General features: G+C 35.7%; 1 protein-coding gene across 1 annotated transcript in view; it reads right to left on the reverse strand.

Moving 5' to 3' along the window:
• Positions 1-14,304, reverse strand: part of LOC131955903 (pyroglutamylated RF-amide peptide receptor) — a gene marked incomplete at its 5' end in the record, with an annotated part of 39,033 nt that extends 24,729 nt beyond the window's left edge. Inside the window, one exon of the mRNA XM_059320210.1 lies at positions 13,632-14,304. Coding sequence (XP_059176193.1) covers positions 13,632-14,304 — 673 coding nt within the window. The remainder of the gene's footprint in view (positions 1-13,631) is intronic.
• Positions 14,305-19,527: the final 5,223 nt, after the last annotated feature.

A 19,527-nucleotide genomic window follows, 5' to 3' on the forward strand; every position in this document is an offset into this window, starting at 1 on the left:
GGTTAGTATAGGACGAGTGGGGCTAATATAGGACGAGTGGGGCTAATATAGGACGAGTGGGGCTAATATAGGACGAGTGGGGCTAATATAGGACGAGTGGGGTTAGTATAGGACCAGTGGGGCTAATATAGGACGAGTGGGGCTAGTATAGGACGAGTGGGGCTAATATAGGACGAGTGGGGCTAGTATAGGACTAGTGGGGCTAGTATAGGACGAGTGGGGTTATTAGGAGGACCAAATATAAGCAAAATATAATTTATATAGAAAATATAAACCTTTAACCCTCCCCAAAGGATAAGAATGAAAGAAACCCTCCCATCCCCCTAGAAAAAAGTCTGAAAGAAACCCTTCTATCCGCCAACAACATTAATATCCACATATTTTTTATCCACCGCTAAGCCAGCAGACAAATCGAAAAGTTACTGAGTGCGTGATTCCTTCTAATTTCGTCCAAACGAGGTCGATCCATAAGTTCAATCTCGTACGTATTTTGAGTAGGCGAGACAGAAAAAAAGTGCTTGAGTTATTTAGTTAGTGATCTCCCCTATCTATAACAGCGCTCTGTCGGAGACCAAAGTAGAGGTTCATTGTTCACTCTTGTGAACCAATTAGCTCCCTTCTTTCTTAAAGTTTTAGTATGGTACCAATGATTGTGTACGTGTACGTATACATGTAGGTGTTTGTGTCTGTGTATGTGTATATGTGAGTGTGTGTTACAGCAAGGTTGATGAAATTTCATATATAAATATTATATCAAATTTGTAGTTCTGTATCAATTTTTCAGCAATTTCCGGTAACCAGAAGTACACTTATTCTACTTTCATTTTTTGAAAGCCTATAACTTGAGTACTACTTCAGATAGATAAATAAAATTTCAATGTAATAAAAGATCTAATTCTCTGCCTTTTGTCAAAATTTGAGTAATTTCCGTCGATCGGAAGTAGTAATTTACGCTATTTCCGATTTCTCTAAAAACGCATGTGAATTTATAATGTACTAAAAATATTCCACATTTTTATACATAGATTTTTTGGCGTTCACTTGGTGCGCTATTCTCTTTTCTACGAGATTCTATTCTATTTTTTAAAGTGCCATCCCCCGTAGTGTTATATAAGAATATTCGAGAAAGTTTAGGGGAGATCACTCCTGGTTTATTTAAAGAGGGGTTAACCTTTTGTCAGATTTCGGCTGCAGTTTCTGTTTTCTTAACTCTAAAATCAAGTCACTTTATTTTTCTATAAAAACGCTGGTCCCGACTATGTTATTTTAGGGAGATCCGGTTTTATATAAACAATGTCTGGAAATGCTATTTATGCTTAAGTTTCAAATTGTTTGAAATTTAAAAAAAAAATTGTGATTCAAACGTTTAAACATCTAAAAATCAGGGACCCTAAAAAATCGGAGGCCTCTGACTCATGCTCTTTCAGCGCCCCCAACCCTCCCCAATCAATGCGCATCTGATGGGAGGCTCACCAAAAATAGACTTACTAAATCTTAAAACACTTGGGTTCAGTGTTTCTTTCAGACATTTTTCTCCGGGGGACGGAGACTTGATATGTTCGGGGAGGGGGGGGGGGGGCGGACAACATTTTCTGGGGGGGAGGGGGGGGGGGGGCGGACAACATTTTCCGGGGGGGGGGGGGCGGTCAACATTTTCCGGGGGGGGGGGGGCGGACAACATTTTCCGGGGTGCGGACGGGCGGACACTAGTTAAAGTATATGCTTTCTATATAAATTCCATTTCGTTCGGGGGGGGGGCGGTAACTAAACACCCCTCCCCAACCCCCCCCCCCCCCTGCCCTCGGAAGAGATGTCTGGAAGAAATACTGTTTGGGTTATGTTGCATGAAGTTGCAAATTTCAGCCATCTTCCTGCTGCATAAAGAAAATATATTTATATCATAAAGAGTTCTTTAAAACATATTATATCTAAAGAAAAAGAAACATTTTAAATTAGCTTATTGGAAAGCTACAATTACGCAGGAAAAAAAAACACATGCTATATTTAAAAGTTTTGTTTTCTGTAAAGACAACTTTTGATGGCACATGAATAGATCACATCAATGAAATTGCTACTTGCTGCTGGCAAAAACTGAATCCATTAATTGAAGAGAGTTTGTAACCCTAACCCTTAGCACGAAGAGATGAGCCTAGGATTAATCGGCGTCAGTCCTGTCACACTGTAAAGCAGCAACGTTTCTCAATGGGATCAGTGGATCGATACCCAAGAGGCGTATGGGTCGATCCTTCATATCAACAAGAAATCGATACCCAAGTTGCGTATGGGTTGATCCTTCATATAAACAAGAAATCGATACCTAAGAGGCGTATGGGTTGATCCTTCATATAAACAAGAAATCGATACCCAAGAGGCGTATGGGTTGATCCTTCATATAAACAAGAAATCGATACCTAAGAGGCGTATGGGTTGATCCTTCATATAAACAAGAAATCGATACCTAAGAGGCGTATGGGTTGATCCTTCATATAAACAAGAAATCGATACCTAAGAGGCGTATGAGGATTTAACTTCATATGAAAAAAAAATTCATAAAAAACGTTTTAATAACAAGCTTTTATGTAATGATGCACTAAAAAGTAGAAAATAAATTATAGACTACTATTTAAATAACTATAAAGAAAAGCGTGGGTCACTTTTGTAATAGATTGAGATAATTGTGAGGTCAAGGGAACTCACTCTTCTGTATTAGTATTATATTTATATTGTTATCTGGAGTGATGTCCCTTGTGCATTGTACTTCCTTCCTCTTTCCATCATGGCTGTAAATAAAGACTGTTAACAACCAAGGTGGCTCCTCGTCAGTGATTACAATCTATCACATTGGCGACGAAGGATAAATAATCTACTAGAAAGAGCACCTACTTACGCAAAAAAGAGGTTTGCTAGAGCTTATTAGCTAAGTATTTCTAGAATAATGGCGCTGTATGGCCAAATAAAACAATTTGATTCGAATGATGAAATCATTCAGGATTACCTAGATAGGTTAAGCTTTTACCTTGAAGCTAACGACGTGACGATAGAAGCCAAAAAGAGAGCTGTTTTGTTAACAGTCATAGGGCCTCAACAATTTAGGCTACTAAAGGACTTATGCGCACCAGCTAGTCTAACTACCAAGAGCTTTAACGAGCTGAGCAAATTGCTAACAGACCACCATGCGCCTGTACCATCAAAGTTTCTATGTCGAGCTAGATTTGACAGTAGGACTCGTCAACCAAACGAGTCAATATCAGAATATGTTGCTGCTTTACGTCATTTAAGTGAATTTTGTGAATTCGGAGACACGCTGTCTGACAGATTATGTGAAAAGTTTGTGACAGGTGTAAACAGCCCTGATATTCAAAGAAAGTTGCTGCTCGAGTCAGATCTAAAATTGGAAAAAGCAATACAACTTGCAACGTCATTCCAGCAGTCATCAGATGCGGCAAAATCTCTAACGCCCTCAGAGATGCATGCAGTAAACAGCAGGTTAGTCAACAAACATCAACCCTATCAGAGCATTCCAACTTATGCTAAACAGCCTGCTCGTTCAAATCCTAGATCTAAATCTAGTAATAATTATCAAAAATGTCATCGATGCAAAGGTCCCCATGCATCTCATCGGTGCAAGTTCAAGTCTGCAACTTGTTATAAGTGCAGTAAGCAAGGTCACATTGCCAAGGCCTGCTTTGCAAAGTCTTCGTCTGTTGCTAAATCTAGCCAGTCAAGACAGTACCGCAACCAAAGGCAGCACTATGTTAACTCTCACCAAGACTACCTAACCCAACCAATGAACCACTCTACCTGTGAAAATGCTCAAACTGATTCGCAGCCGGATTTCAACCTATTCTCTGTGAAATCAATAAGTCATGCTCCTATCAATGTACCAGTTTATATCAACGGTAAGAGCATCAGCTTCCAACTTGACACTGGAGCATCTCTAACAGTCATAACAAAGAAAGATTTTGACGCTGTCACAGGAGGATCAGTGTCTCTACAGCCGTGTCACAAGTGTCTAACAACATACACTGGTGACAATGTTCCGGTAATAGGAGAGTGTATGGTTCATGTAAGTTATAATGGTCAAGGTGTTAAACTTCCTCTTCTTGTGGTTGAAGGAAATGGACCACCATTACTAGGTAGGAACTGGTTAAGTGATCTTAAGTTAAATTGGGAGAGTATTTGTTCATTGAAGAATGTAAAAGAATCTAGTCTTACTTCACTAGATAGAGTTATATCTGAAAATAAATGTGTTTTTGGTAACTCTGGATTACTAAATGATAGAACAGTGAAGTTAAGCATTAAAGACACAAATCCAAGATACTGCAAAGCTAGAGTTCCACCTTATGCAATGAGGAATAAAATTGAAAATGAGCTAAGTAGATTGGAATCTAATGGCATTATAAAGAAGGTAGACTATTCCGATTGGGCAACGCCCATTGTGCCAGTGTTAAAGAAGGATGGTTCTATAAGAATTTGTGGAGATTATAAAACTACACTGAATAAGCAAATAGAGCTAAATAGGTACCCTATACCTAACATTGAGGAAATCTCTTTGAATTTGGCAGGAGGAGACAAATTCACTGAATTAGACTTTAGTCATGCTTACACTCAACTAGAACTGCATCCAGATTCAAAAGTCTATACGACAATAAACACACATAAAGGACTCTACCAATATGAAAGACTATGTTTTGGCATATCATCTAGCCCTGGAATTTTCCAAGCTGTCATGGACAGTATTTTTAAGGATATTCCAAATGTTTGTGTGTACTTTGACAATGTGTACATAACTGGTAAGAATGACACTGAACATCTTAAAACACTTGATAAAGTATTGAAAATTGTTGGTGAAAAAGGTTTAAAGATAAACAAAGATAAATGTCAATTCATGTTGACAGAAATTAGTTTTCTTGGTTATATATTGAGCAAACAAGGCATCAGACCTCAACCTGAGAAAACAAAAGCCATTAAAGAAGCACCCAAACCTGAAAATACCCAACAACTAAGAGCTTTTTTGGGCTTAATAAATTACTATGCAAAGTTCATAGGAAATCTGTCTGGTAAACTATCACCACTGTACAAGCTGCTACAGAAAAATGCAACTTGGCACTGTGGTAAACAACAAGATACTGCTTTTAATACAGCAAAAGAGGCTTTGTCTTCTGACACCTTACTAACTCACTATGACCCAGGGAAAAGACTTATATTAACATGTGATGCTTCACCAGATGGTGTAGGAGCAGTCTTGTCCCACAGGGATGAGAAGGGTGACAGACCCATTGCTTTTGCCAGTAGATCTTTGAACCAGGCTGAGAAAAATTATTCTCAGTTAGATAGGGAAGGCTTAGGCATCATTTTTGGTGTTAAGAAATTTCATAAGTTTCTGTTTGGTAGGAAGTTCACCATCTTTACAGATCATAAACCATTGCTAGGTTTATTTGGAGAAAACAAAACCCTACCTGAGCATGCCTCACCAAGAATTCAAAGATGGGCTATCACACTAACTGCATACAATTATGAATTGAAATACAAACCTGGATCTGAGAATAGTGCAGATAGTCTTAATAGATTACCTTTAAAAAACCAAAGCCTGAGCTATGTACCAGAAGATGTATTTGTTCTCTTCACTATCATGGATAATTCCAATATAGATGTGAATGATATTAAAAGAGAAACACAAAAAGATGAGTGCTTAATAAAAGTATATGAGTACTGTAAGAATGGTTGGCCTGAAGAGTCTGTGAATGATGACTTAAGGCCATATAAAATAAGAAATAAAAACCTTTGTGAAGATAATATTAAAGATGGAGAAGATGCAGTCCATTATCAGTCAGAGTTGCCTAAACAAAGTATTTGTAACTTAATAAATGATTATGGTGATATGGCAATTTCAAATGTTTTAAAGAGAATACATTAGTAAGAAGGAATGTGATCATAAAACAACTTTGCTAACATCATTAGCACTTACAGAAATTAAAAGGGTAACATCAAAAGAAAAGAAAAATAGATTTTTGCCATTTAATACACCCATTTCAAATACTGGATCACAGTTGCAAAGTGATATTGTCCAGGATAGTACTTTTAAACAGTATTTTTGGTTACCAACAAGCACTATCAGATTACCTGAGAAAATTGATCAATCAAAGAAATCTATGCCAGTTAAGGATCTGAATAATAGCATAATACTTTCAGATGCCAATTCAAAAAGTAAATCATGACAGAACACCCATTGAAAGAGAATTTGGTGTTAATGAGAATGTGTATCTAAGAAACTATGGGAGAAAGGAAAAATGGATACCAGGTCAAATTGTTCAATGTACAGGACCTGTGTCTTATAAAGTTAAAAATAACTTGTGCAGATAATAAATGTGAATCTGTCAATCCCACCAAGTCTGATCAGTTCACACCAACTCAGTTTGTTCCACAACCAAGTTCTGTTGATATGAGTGAACCAAGTTGTCTGGAGTCAGAAAATGTAAATTCTGGAGTTAATGATTTAAATCCTAGACCTCCTGAGATAGAGAATCCAAATGGTCAGAATATTGAGTCACCAAATCAAAAGCTACTGAGAAGGTCAAACAGGACAATCAAAGTCCCAAATAAGTTAGACCTATGATTTTAAAGGTCAAAAGGACTTTGACATTATTGTTTTGTATTTTAATTATGTTGTAACATATTGTGCATTGTTTGTAAGGATGTAATCTACCATAGTGTTCATGTTACAATATAATTGGTGATTTTAGGATACTATCAATTGTTCTATTGAGAGATGTGTTATTGTGTTCTAAGGGTAAAGGGATGTAATAGATTGAGATAATTGTGAGGTCAAGGGAACTCACTCTTCTGTATTAGTATTATATTTATATTGTTATCTGGAGTGATGTCCCTTGTGCATTGTACTTCCTTCCTCTTTCCATCATGGCTGTAAATAAAGACTGTTAACAACCAAGGTGGCTCCTCGTCAGTGATTACAATCTATCACAACTTTAGTATCTATTGGATACCTTTACTAATGTTAAGGAAGACACCCACGCTTTTCTTTATAGTTATTTAAATAGTAGTCTATAATTTATTTTCTACTTTTTAGTGCATCATTACATAAAAGCTTGTTATTAAAACGTTTTTTATGAATTTTTTTTTCAGTACTTTACATGTTTTATTTACAATAGAGTTACATGACTAAAAACCATTGCGCGCCTACTGAACATCACGTTCAGTAGGCGCGCAATGGTTTTTGAACGCAGCCATTACGTGATGGCGCAGCTATTGAAGGTGATGACGCGTGTGGTGTGGTTGGCTAGATATGCCTACTTATTCGGTCCAAATTTTTATTAATTCATAAAAAATTAATTAGGCATCCAATTAAGTCAAATTTAGTTTCAGATTGCATTGTCTTCATGTCTTGACCCACGTGTCAAATGTGAATCGTATCGGTCAAGTAGAACTGTCCGAATTTTCACTCCTGCGTTTCCGTCTAGACAGACAGACAGACTGTTGAGGAAGTGAGTTAAATAAAAGCTTGTAAAAACAATAAACGTCTTCATCAACTACAAAAACTAATTGCCGGAAGTGTTAATACCGTGTAAGTGTGAGGGGGAAACATTGTATTTCATCTCAACCGCGATCTATAATCAGCTTTTATTTATAATCATAATTTTTTTTAGAATATTTAAATTGATGATTGTTTTATTCCATACTAGCCGTCCCGGCAATGTCCCTGCACTGGCTTTAATGAAAAACGTATCTGCAAAAAACAGTGAAACGTGTGTTTTTTTGCATCACATACCCGGAGCTGCCGGGGGTTTTGAGAATATATTACATTTCCAATTAATTACTTAATCAAAATAAAGACAGTTGAGAAAATATATAACCTAATTCTAACTCTAAACTTAACCATAACCACAACCAACAACAACCAGAAAGACATGGACATAAACCCTCTCCCCTACAAGCTCTTCTATGTCTATAAAACAAGCACATATACACAAATATAAACAGCAAAATAAACAATACAATAAACATAAAGCCTAACCTTCAAAACAACCTTTAAAAACAATAACATAAACACTAAACATAAACATAAACCCTAATCCTCACTATAAACTCAAACACAAACTCAAACACAAACAAAAACATGAACATGAATAACATGAGCAACATGAACATGAGCATGAACATTGAACATGAACATTGAACATGAATATGAATATGAACATGAATTTGAACATGAACATAAACACAAGCATGAACACAACACAACACAACAAAAACACAACAAAAACAAAAACATGAACATGAGCATGAGCATGAACATGAACATGAACATGAGCATGAGCATGAGCATGAGCATGAGCATGAGCATGAGCATGAACATGAACATGAACATGAACATGAACATGAACATGAACATGAACATGAATATGAACATGAACATGAACATGAACATGAACATGAACATGAACATGAGCATGAGCATGAACATGAACATGAACATGAACATGAGCATGAACATGAGCATGAACATAAACATAAACATAAACATAAACATAAACATAACACAAACACAAACACAAACACAAACACAAACACAAACACAAACATAAACATAAACATAAACATAAACATAAACATAAACATAAACATAAACATAAACATAAACATAAACATAAACATAAAGACAAACACAAAGTTAACACAAGATATTGCGGCTCTGGGGCTGAAAAGTTTGCGTAAAAACAAAATGCAGTTAATAGACTTAAAAAAGCTGATTCCAGATGGTTCCAAATTTTAATTGCCAGAAAGAATATTTTTAACCCATATGGAAAAGTTCGGCCATCTCCATTACCACAAAAATTAGGATATTTAACTCTAATGTCAAGGCAGTTCTGCTGTATGGAGCAGAGACATGGAGAGTCTCCAAGGCAAGCACAGCAAAGATACAAACCTTCATGAACAGATGCCTTAGACAGATATTGAAATTGAGATGGCAGGACAAAGTGCCGAACATAAAATTGTGGAGATAAGCTAGGCAGGGGCCTATAGGTGTGCAAATAAGAAGGAGGAAGTGGCGCTGGGTGGGTCACACACTGCGAAAGGCTCAGACAAATGTTACACGCTAAGCGCTTGAGTGTAACCCCCAGGGAAAGCGGAAGAGAGGGCGCCCAAGACAGACCTGGAGGCGGAGTCTTCTTGAAGAACTGAAGCCAATAGGGATGTCTTGGGAGATGTCAAAATTAATAGCCGAGGATAGGAAGAAATGGAATGAAATGGTGGAGGCCCTATGCTCCATAAGGAGCAAAGAGAACTAATGAATGAATGATAATGATAAATATTTTTAACCAAAATTGAATGTTTTATAATATTTGTGTACACAAATACTTCCGGCTTCATTAATAGAAATAGTCAAAGAAATAATTACTGGTAATGTAGTAGTAATTTAGCAAACACTTTTATTTTTCGTTTGGATTACTAGAGTCATGGTATTGTGGTGATTGGGGATGTTATATTATTAAATATAAATACAATACTACACTATGCATCATAGATCGCTTTTGTCTATTTTTATCATGGAAAACAATTGTTCTGACTCTAATAGTTTTACTCTCACTGGTCATTCCGGTTGACTTCAATAAGAGGTTGAAGGCAGTTTTTGAAAATATTTCAATTGATAAAATAGTACTAAACGACTTTCCAACGGCTAATATTCAATACAAAAATATAAAAATGAGTGTAATCGATGGTTCGCAATCAGCTTTAATTTTATCGCTTGGCATAATTTTAAAAGATTTTTTTTTAAATTTAGCATGATTACATTGACTTTTCATGTCTATTGTTTTAGCCCTATCTATTATCATACATAAGTGAACGGTTAAGTGTAGTTACATACAATATTGTGCATAAGCCAATACTGGGATATATGAGTTATGGATGATTCACTGACAGGTTTTATTTATATATTCGAATGCAGGGTAGTGGGCCAGATAAGTTACCTGGTGTGGTGGATGAAAGTGATCAGTTAACTAGTTTATATAACGTCGTTCGGTAAACAAGCAAGACTTAGAAAGTATTTGAAATTTACATTTTTCACCTTGGATACATAACTATAATTCATTCCTCCAATTAATTTTAAAATTATAGTCTAACCAGGGGCGGAACTACAGTGCCGCCAGACCCCGCAATGCGGGGTGGCCCACGCCATTTAGGGGCCCAAAGCCGACCATAATCAATTTTTTATTGTTAAAAAAATTAATTTTCGTGCATTTTTGACTTGATGGTTGTTTTGTAAAAAAGATTACAGTAGCTGCGGTTGGATTATCTTTATTCTATAGACACCACCCCACGCTCTTGTATATTCTCTTTCCCTTTGTTTTTAAACCAATCTGAAAGCCGTCCTCTTTCTCCTACAATCAAGCTTATCAAAGATAAGCAAACGTTCACGCCACTTCCATTACTTATTTCCCTTTTTTAAATAGTCAAATAGGGGTGCTCATAAGCTCCTTGTAATAGATTTGTACTAAACAAATTAAAAAGCAATTATTTCTCTGAATTATTATTTATTTATAAAGTACTTAAAGAATGACACTGTATAAAAAGGAAATGTAATTAATATTAATAATATAAATACAAAAAAAAAAAAAAAAACATAACACGAGACACCATTACTTATACAAAGCTGTCATGGTTTATATTCTTTTGACCGACTATGGGATTAGAGGTCTTATAGCAGATATAAAATAAAACCGATTTTCACAGAACACACTAATGCACTTACACACATGACATGTTGTTGTAATTTGTTTTAATTAAAAAAAACTTTTTTTTAATTAAACCCGAACAGGCCTGCAATGAGTATCCTATGTTCGTATTTTGTATATATATATATATATATATATATATATATATATATATATATATATATATATATATATATATATATATATATATATATATATATATATATATATATATATATATATATATATATATATATATATATATATATATATATATATAGGGGGGGCATAAAAACATTTTTTTGCGGGGTGGCCCTTTTTTTCTAGTTCCGCCACTGAGTCTAACAAGGTTTTGCCATTCATACTTATCAAGAGTTCTTTAGTGACTTGGGTAATATTTAACTGCAAATGTTTCGATTTGATTATTTCATTACATATACTTATTTGTGTATTTTATTCCATATTACCTAATAGTATGCTTGCCACTTTGATTGTAAAAAGATATTACCTAATAGTATGTTTGCCACTTTGATTGTAAAAAGATATTACTTAATAGTATGTTTGCCACTTTGATTGTAAAAAGATATTACCGCAGGCAGTAGCGGATGGATGGTGGGATAGAGGGTAGCAGAAAGGGCCCCCAAATTTTAGGGGCCCCCAAATTTTAGGGGCCCCCAAATTTCTATTACAAACCATAGTAAATTTTATATAAAAATACCACTGTTTTAATGTTTGAATCACAAGTATATTTCTATTTATTTGGAAACTATTAAGTTGTCATCACATTTTACCTGGACATTGTTTACATCTAGCCGATGCTCTCTAAACAACACCTTTCGGACCAGCGTTCACTTTTTACAGTAAAATTGGGTATTTTTAGAATAGCCGAATTCAGACAAATAATTTTACAATTGACGCCTCCTTAAAATAAAACGGGAGTGATCTCCTCTAAACTTTTTGTAGATTTCATTATTTAAATAGAATAGAATAGCGTAGAAAAAAGGATTGCGCACCAAATGAAAAGAAACAAGCTGTGTATGATAGGACGGAAAACTAGTGCTTTATGTAGGAAACATCGATTATGTTTTTAAAAATCAATTAAACATCTAATTCAGACAAATTTTATGTCACAATGCACTGTTGTCAAGTCTAGATGTAAATAAAAAGTTTGGAAGAAATCGGTCCGGTAGAAGTGGAAATTTTTAAGAAATTGGAAATAGCGTAAAGTAATACTTCTGCTCACCGGAAATCACTCAAAATGTGAATGCATCAAGTTAATAAAATTGTATATCTATGTTTAAAATTTCGTCCTCCTAACTAAAACGGTAATCATCTTATCGGTATTTTAGAAACCAGAAATTAAGTAACATTCCACTCCCGATTTTGGAGGTCACTTAAAAATTGAATATTATTCAAGTGTAGGATGGATTAAAAAACAGTATTCAAGTGGAAATAAAGTAAAGTACTACTTCGGCTTTCCAAAAATCGTTCAAAATTTGACTGGAACGTGCGAATACATTGTAGTATATATATGTGAAACTTCGTCGACTCAACGGTACTCAAGTTATTGGCTTTTGACAAAACGGAAATTGAGTAAGTATTACTTCCAGTTACAGGAAATCGCTCAAAAAATGATACAGAACTACAAATTTGATACAATACTCAAATATAAACAAACAAAGAAATGTAATGTTTCAGTATTCGTAGTAATATAGGTGGAACTGGTTGTCTTGCTTTAAAATAAACCGGGAGTGATCTCCTCTAAACTTTCTCGAATATTCTAATATAACACTAAGGGGGATGGCAACTCGGGATTTAGACTTCTAGACATGATTTTTAATCCATTTTAATTACTCAAATTTTTTAAAATAGAATATAATCTCGTAGAAAAAAGAAATGCACACCAAGTGAACGCTAAATAAAGATGTGCATAATAGTGCGCAATATTATTAGTACTTTATAAATTTACATGCGTTTTTTGAGAAATCGGAAATAGCGTAAATAAGTACTTCAGGTCAACGGAAATGACTCAAAATTTGACAGAAGGTAGAGAATTAGATCTTTTACTTACATATCAAATTTCATTTATCTATCTGAAATAGTACTCAAGTTATAGGCTTTTGAAAAATTCAAAGTAGAAAAAGTACCACTTCCGGTTATCGGAAATCGCTCAAAAGTTGATCAGGATCTACGATTTTGATAAAATACTTATATATGAAATTTCATCAACCTAGCTATAACGGTACTCAAGTTATCGTGTTTACACACGGACACACACACACACACTCACAGACACACAGACATACGGACAAGATTGCAAAATTATGTTTTTCCGTATCAGTGAGATGTAAAACGTCGAGATTTGCAAAAATCTCGATTTTTTTTGCACGATTACAAGACTTTCTCTATACTTCGTATATACGAGAAAGTAAAAAATAAAGAGGGCGCATTTTACAAATACGAAACTATTCTGGCTAAGTTAATATTTGTTCTCTTGTTTTAACTCTATTTATAGTCAAAAGAGACAAGCCAGGCGCAGCGTTTCTTCCAGACTTTTTTCTCCGGGGGGGGCACTTGAAATCTTCGGGGGGGCGGTAAACTTTCTTCGGGGGGGGGGGGGGGCGGACACTGTTAAAAGTATATATTTTCTATATAAATTATATAAATTTCATTTCGTTCGGGGGGGGGGGCGGTGAAAATTTTTCGGGGGGGCTTCGCCCCCCCGAAGAGATGCCTGGAAGAAACTCTGGCCAGGCGCTGAGATCATCACTAAATTATCTCAGTCAGTTGAGAGAGACGATAACACTCAATATATAATGCATGTTATGCTACACAAAGCAACTGATGATTCAAGCATGAATTTAGTCACTTGCACTGTGGGAAAAAACAAAATCTAACCTTTCTCTTTGCCTTGAGCTGCTGTGAATCCCTTTCTTCGTGTGCATTACCCGGGGCTGTTCTTTTCCACAATAAAATAGCCACGATTGAATAAGTAACAGCTAAAATAATCAGTGGAGTGATGTAAGTGATCAGCAGTACAAACATGGTGAACGTCCGACGTGCTCCGCTTGATGACCACTCCTCGTCACAGTCCACAAAACTGCCTTTGTCTTTGGCTTTACCCACAATGAGTTGGACCGAAGAGAGCGCCAGAGAGCAGAGCCAGATGATGAATAGCGTATACCTGGCCCTCTGACTGCTCATCCTGGCCCGGAGGGGAAAGGTCACGACTAGGAATCGGTCTATGCCTATGGCCATGTTTGTGAAGACACTGGCCGATACCGAGAGGTGTTGCATGAACAGTACAAGGGGACACATGGGGCTAGAAAATATCCAGGTTCGAATCATAACAAACGTAAATGTGAAGGGCATACAAAACAAGGCCATGATCAGGTCGGCGACGGCCAAGTTAATGAGAAAAGGCCGGATGTCAGTCCGACAGCGACGACCCTTGGTGAAGACGGCGACCACCAAAATGTTGCCTGCTATCGAGAAGAGGATGGTCAGCGAGTACAAAACAATCAAGCTGGCGATGGCCTCGTTGGACAGAAGATTTGCCGATTCATCAGCACTAACGGTAGAGTTAAAGGAGCTTAAATTCGGGTTAATTCTAGAGAAACTAAGAATATCCAGGCTAAGATTCCTGCACGACTCACCAAAAGGACAGTTATCGAGAGGATTCAATCGTGAATTTATTACAGACATTTGTCTTGGCATTATCTGCAGGTCATTTTAATTTGATTTTTTTGTTCATCATCCCAGTGTCGTCATTCATAGAAATCAGTCAGCTAACTCCGGCAAATTCTTGGGTTCATCTGGAGATACAAAAAAAACAGTCCTCAGGATAAAAGTGTGTGTTTGTGTGTGTCTGTGTCTGTCTGTGTGTGTCTGTGTGCGCGTTCGTGCGCCCGTGTGTATATGCATATGTGTTGATCAGGTTGATTGACGTTAATTAATATTTAAGTATCATATCCAATGTGTAGACGTCTTTAAACTTTTGAGCGATTCCCGTTAACCGGAATGGGTATTTACTCTTCTTCTGATCTTTCAAATAACTTTCAGAATTCTAGGAAATTTTCACGTCTGTTTCCTCTAAAAATGAGCGTTTTGTCACAAACTTCTTTACTTTAAAGCCCGATTTGACTACATATGCCATCCCAACCATTACTGTTGAATATGCATTTAATTGAAATGTTAGGTAAGCTTAATTTTACTAGGGGAGTGTGGAGAGAAGTGGCATAGTTTTTATATAAACATAAATATTTGTTGTTTTTAGCACAAAACATACTAACCTAATATATAAAAGCCAACGTGCGCACTTCTCTCTCGCTCTCTGTCCGCACGTCCCGAGCCTAAGAGATCAGTATCTTCATCGATATATGGAGAACTTAATGATACGGACTTTTGATGAAAATAATATGGTGGATGTTTTAAATGTATAAACTAAATTTTATTCAAAGAAAGAAATAAAAATAAACCGATATTCAAATGTAGAAACTCATTTTTTTATGCAACCGTAAAAGTGTTTATGGTGTGACAACAACCCAATAAACAATGACGTCACATGCCACATGCTGAAACTACGGAAAGTACACAAAACTAATGGCGTCATCTTCTAAATTTAGAATATGAATAAATGAACTATTTCATTCAAATTTGATTTAGATCTCAATTCTATAAATCTACTTATCAAGTACATTGGGCTTCAACTAATAACTATTTTATAATAAAAAATATTCCAAATTAACATAACAGTAAAAATATAAACGGATACCCACGGCTAGCTACATAATAAAATAAATTAAGAGATTACTCTTCTAAAGTGATAGCAAGGATCAGAGAAATGTTCACCCTGTCCAATTATTGTGAAGATACTAAATGTATTTTAGGCAATCGAAGAGAAATGTGATTAGATTAGTTGTTGTTATATTTAAGTGCTAATTTATTAACACAGTCATTTAAATAGCCTATGTTTATAGTGAAGTAATTTAAATTTAGCTGGATCATTGCAACACATCACTTGTAAAGCTTCCTGCGTATTGATTTTTTCAGTTCCTTTTTCGGATGAATTTGGGTGGCCTACTTAATATCATAAAATTGCCTAATTGAGTTTAGGTGGCCTTATTGAGCTCGCCTATCCCCTAGACGCCCACATATGACCGTAAGTTAAAATCTTGATTTGGCTTGAATATTATTTGAAATGTTATACCGCCTCAAGTGTTAGCGTAATACAGTGATTGTTATTTTCCTGTAAGCGCTAGGCAACAGGTTGCACCCAGTAGTGCATGAAAACATATCCTACACACGAATATACAGCATCAAAGGAAAATGGTTTTATTAGCTTAGACAGTCTATCTATGAACTGTGGAGGGATATCTCATTTTGTCACTGTCGACACTGTTGTATCTCCCAGTTAACTCGTTACTCAACTTTATGGGTTTTTAGATAGTTGTTATTTCGTGAGGGCGTTTAGATGGTGCTTCGTTCGTTAGGGCGTTTAGATGGTGCTTCGTTCGTGAGGGCGTTTAGCTGGTGCTTCGTTCGCGTGGTTTTTATCCTAGCTAATCCGCTAAAGCTACCAACAATTGATCCACTTGGGTTGCCTAATAGCTCCTCGTTCAAGTCAAGCTAAATCGCATGGATTATAAAACTGTTATTGACTGAGTTAATATAACAATAACTCGTTGGGAATTTGGTGGAAAAATTAATTTTGGGGAAGTTTGGGGTATTAAATTAAGTTATTTTAACGAACCCACAATTTGAAAATTTATAATAATCTGCACTTAAATTTTTTAGCTGAGTGCCCCCAACATATGGTAGAAAATTATGAATTCATTGCTTACTGTGCGTAATATATATATATATATATATATATATATATATATATATATATATATATATATATATATATATATATATATATATATATATATATATATATATATATATATATATATATATATATATATATATATACGAGCCGACCCGCGGCGTATCATACGCCGCTATTTAGTTGTTTTATTTTCTACTTTTCAGTAATTCATAATTTGTGAATTCGACAGTACCAATGCTGCCACTGAAAATATTTGCTTTAAAACAGCCCACGTGAAAGCAGCCTCCTCTTAGTTACCTCCTCTAAGTTTAAAATCGTTTCAAACTAAATTATCTGCCCCTAATAGCCGTCACCAAACCCGTCTCTATGATTTTAAAATGTAAACAGCGTGACCACAGCTCACCAGACAATGTGGGGGTGGGGTGGGGGTGGTAGTGATAGTGATAGAGAGAAAGAGAGGGGACTGCAAGGAGGCGCTTGCAGCTTGTTTTCTAACGGCTCCCAGAAGAGAATTTATATATATATATATATATATATATATATATATATATATATATATATATATATATATATATATATATATATATATATATATATATATATATATATTATGATTGGTGGAAATCCTACGAAAGGTTTTTTTTTTCAAGATTTTCACACCAATAACTTTTTTGTAGTTGAAACACTGATGCGGATGTATCTTTAAAAAGCTTTAGATAAAATAATAATTGTTTGCTCTCTAGTATTAAGAAAGTATTTATTTACCGGGGCCTACCCCCTTAAAACCACAGTATGTTTTGATACTTATTTTTAGCTTCCAAAAACATTTCGATACTTCTATATTCTATCTATCTTCTGAAGTGTTGCAATAATTGTGCAAAATAATGTACATATCTAATATATAAAGCTCAATTCTGTATGTAACACATATGTTTGTCGTGGATCTTTTATGGATTTAAGTGTTAGATAATTAAAGTCCTTATGGTCTAAATTTATGAGTTAAAAAATTAATATTGAAAGTTTTGAGAAATAATTTTCATTTATCAAACTGAAAGTAATAATTTTCGGCATGTTCATTAAACACAAGTTTTAAAAAAATATCATCTTTTACAAAAATTCTAATTATGTCTTTATTTAGTCCTATAGCACTTACTTCCCTTTAATAAATTAGGAAAACACAATTACTTCCCTTTATAAAACCATTGCATTAGTGGAAAAGAATTTTTTTTTTATTACTTTGTTTTGGTGTTGGAAAAAAAAATAATTACATAATTAGCGGGGATTGATCAAGTGCAAATGTTGTAGGTATTTTACGGATAAGCTTGGAGTATTATAATTGTTCATTAAATTGAAACAGGCGCGTTCGTTTAAGTGAGCGCAAAAGACTATGAATAAGTTGGGGTACTATAGTCGTTTATTAAGCTAAAACAGGCGATTCCGCCCCGGGCTAGACTGTGAGCACTTTGCGTTTATGTTCGCGTTAGTGTTTTCTTTGTGTTTAGGTTGGGTTTGCGTTAGTGGTTGCGGTTTGATTTGGTTCGTTTTTGTTCTTTCTTTTTTCGTTTTTGTTTGTTTTTTTTTCTTTGGGTTTGTATTTGTGTTTTTGGTTGGTTTTGCGTTTTTATTTGGTTTGCTTTCGTTTGCTTTTTAGTTTTTTGTGTTGTTATTGGTTGGTATTGGTGTTTGTGGTTGGGTTTGTTGTTATGTTTTTGTTTTCGTTTGCTTTTTTGTTTGTTTTTTCTTTGTGTTTGTATTGGTGTTTGTGGTTGAGTTTGTTGTTAGGTTTTTGTTTTCGTTTGTATTTGTAATTGTGTTAACTTTATGTTTGCGTTTTGTTGTTTTGGTTGGTTGTGGTTTGGGTGGGCAATGCCGGGTTTATGATGATTACTAAACACACAGGTAATGGCCTTTAACAGAAAGGTTTTTCACAAAAGCCAGAGCAGGGCCTGGCCGGGACGGCTAGTTGTTAGAATAAACCTGAAACTGACACTAAAATTATTAATTAACAAAAGAACTAATGTCAGCTGTCTCGACAGTCAATTTAAATGTAGATATTTATGACGAAACTTAATTTGATCATAAAAATCTTTTTCATAAACTCAAAACGTCTATATTAGAAAACGAAACATATCGTTCACAAATGTTTTATCTTACCTAAAACCATAAACTTTATCCTAAAGGTTGTCATTTTTTTTAAAAATCATTTTAACCCCTCCCCCTGTTGCTACGGTAATGTTGGACAGGATCTACTCCAACACAACTATTACATGTCAACGAGTTAGGCGCCATATTGCCCGTTCACTCCAAGTTCATCCTTTTTTCTGGACTTGCTTCTATAGCCTTAGTCAAGCAAAGAATATATTACAAGGAAGCATTTGTTTAATGGAGTTTTTACTGTCCCCAGCTATCCAGTTGTCTCTCCTAGATGGGTTGCTTCCCCAGCTATCCAGTTGTCTCTCCTAGATGGGTTGCTTCCCCAGCTATCCAGTTGTCTCTCCTAGATGGGTTGCTGTCCCCAGCTATCTAGTTGTCTCTCCTAGATGGGTTGCTGTCCCCAGCTATCGAGTTGTCTCTCCTAGATGGGTTGCTGCCCCCAGCTATCGAGTTGTCTCTCCTAGATGAGTTGTTGTCCCCAGCTATCGAGTTGTCTCTCCTAGATGGGTTGCTTCCCCAGCTATCGAGTTGTCTCTCCTAGATGAGTTGTTGTCCCCAGCTATCGAGTTGTCTCTCCTAGATGGGTTGCTTCCCCAGCTATCGAGTTGTCTCTCCTAGATGGGTTGCTGTCCCCAGCTATGGAGTTGTCTCTCCTAGATGGTTTGCTTCCCCAGCTATCGAGTTGTCTCTCCTAAATGGTTTACTCAATTACTGTCCCCAGCTATCCAGTTGTCTCTCCTAGATGGGTTGCTGTCCCCAGCTATGGAGTTGTCTCTCCTAGATGGGTTGCTGTCCCCACCTATTGAG

This window comes from Physella acuta, unplaced genomic scaffold, assembly GCF_028476545.2.
Source record: "Physella acuta isolate Inbredline_101_S28 unplaced genomic scaffold, ASM2847654v3 ptg001114l, whole genome shotgun sequence".
NCBI classification, from domain to species: Eukaryota; Metazoa; Mollusca; class Gastropoda; family Physidae; genus Physella; species Physella acuta.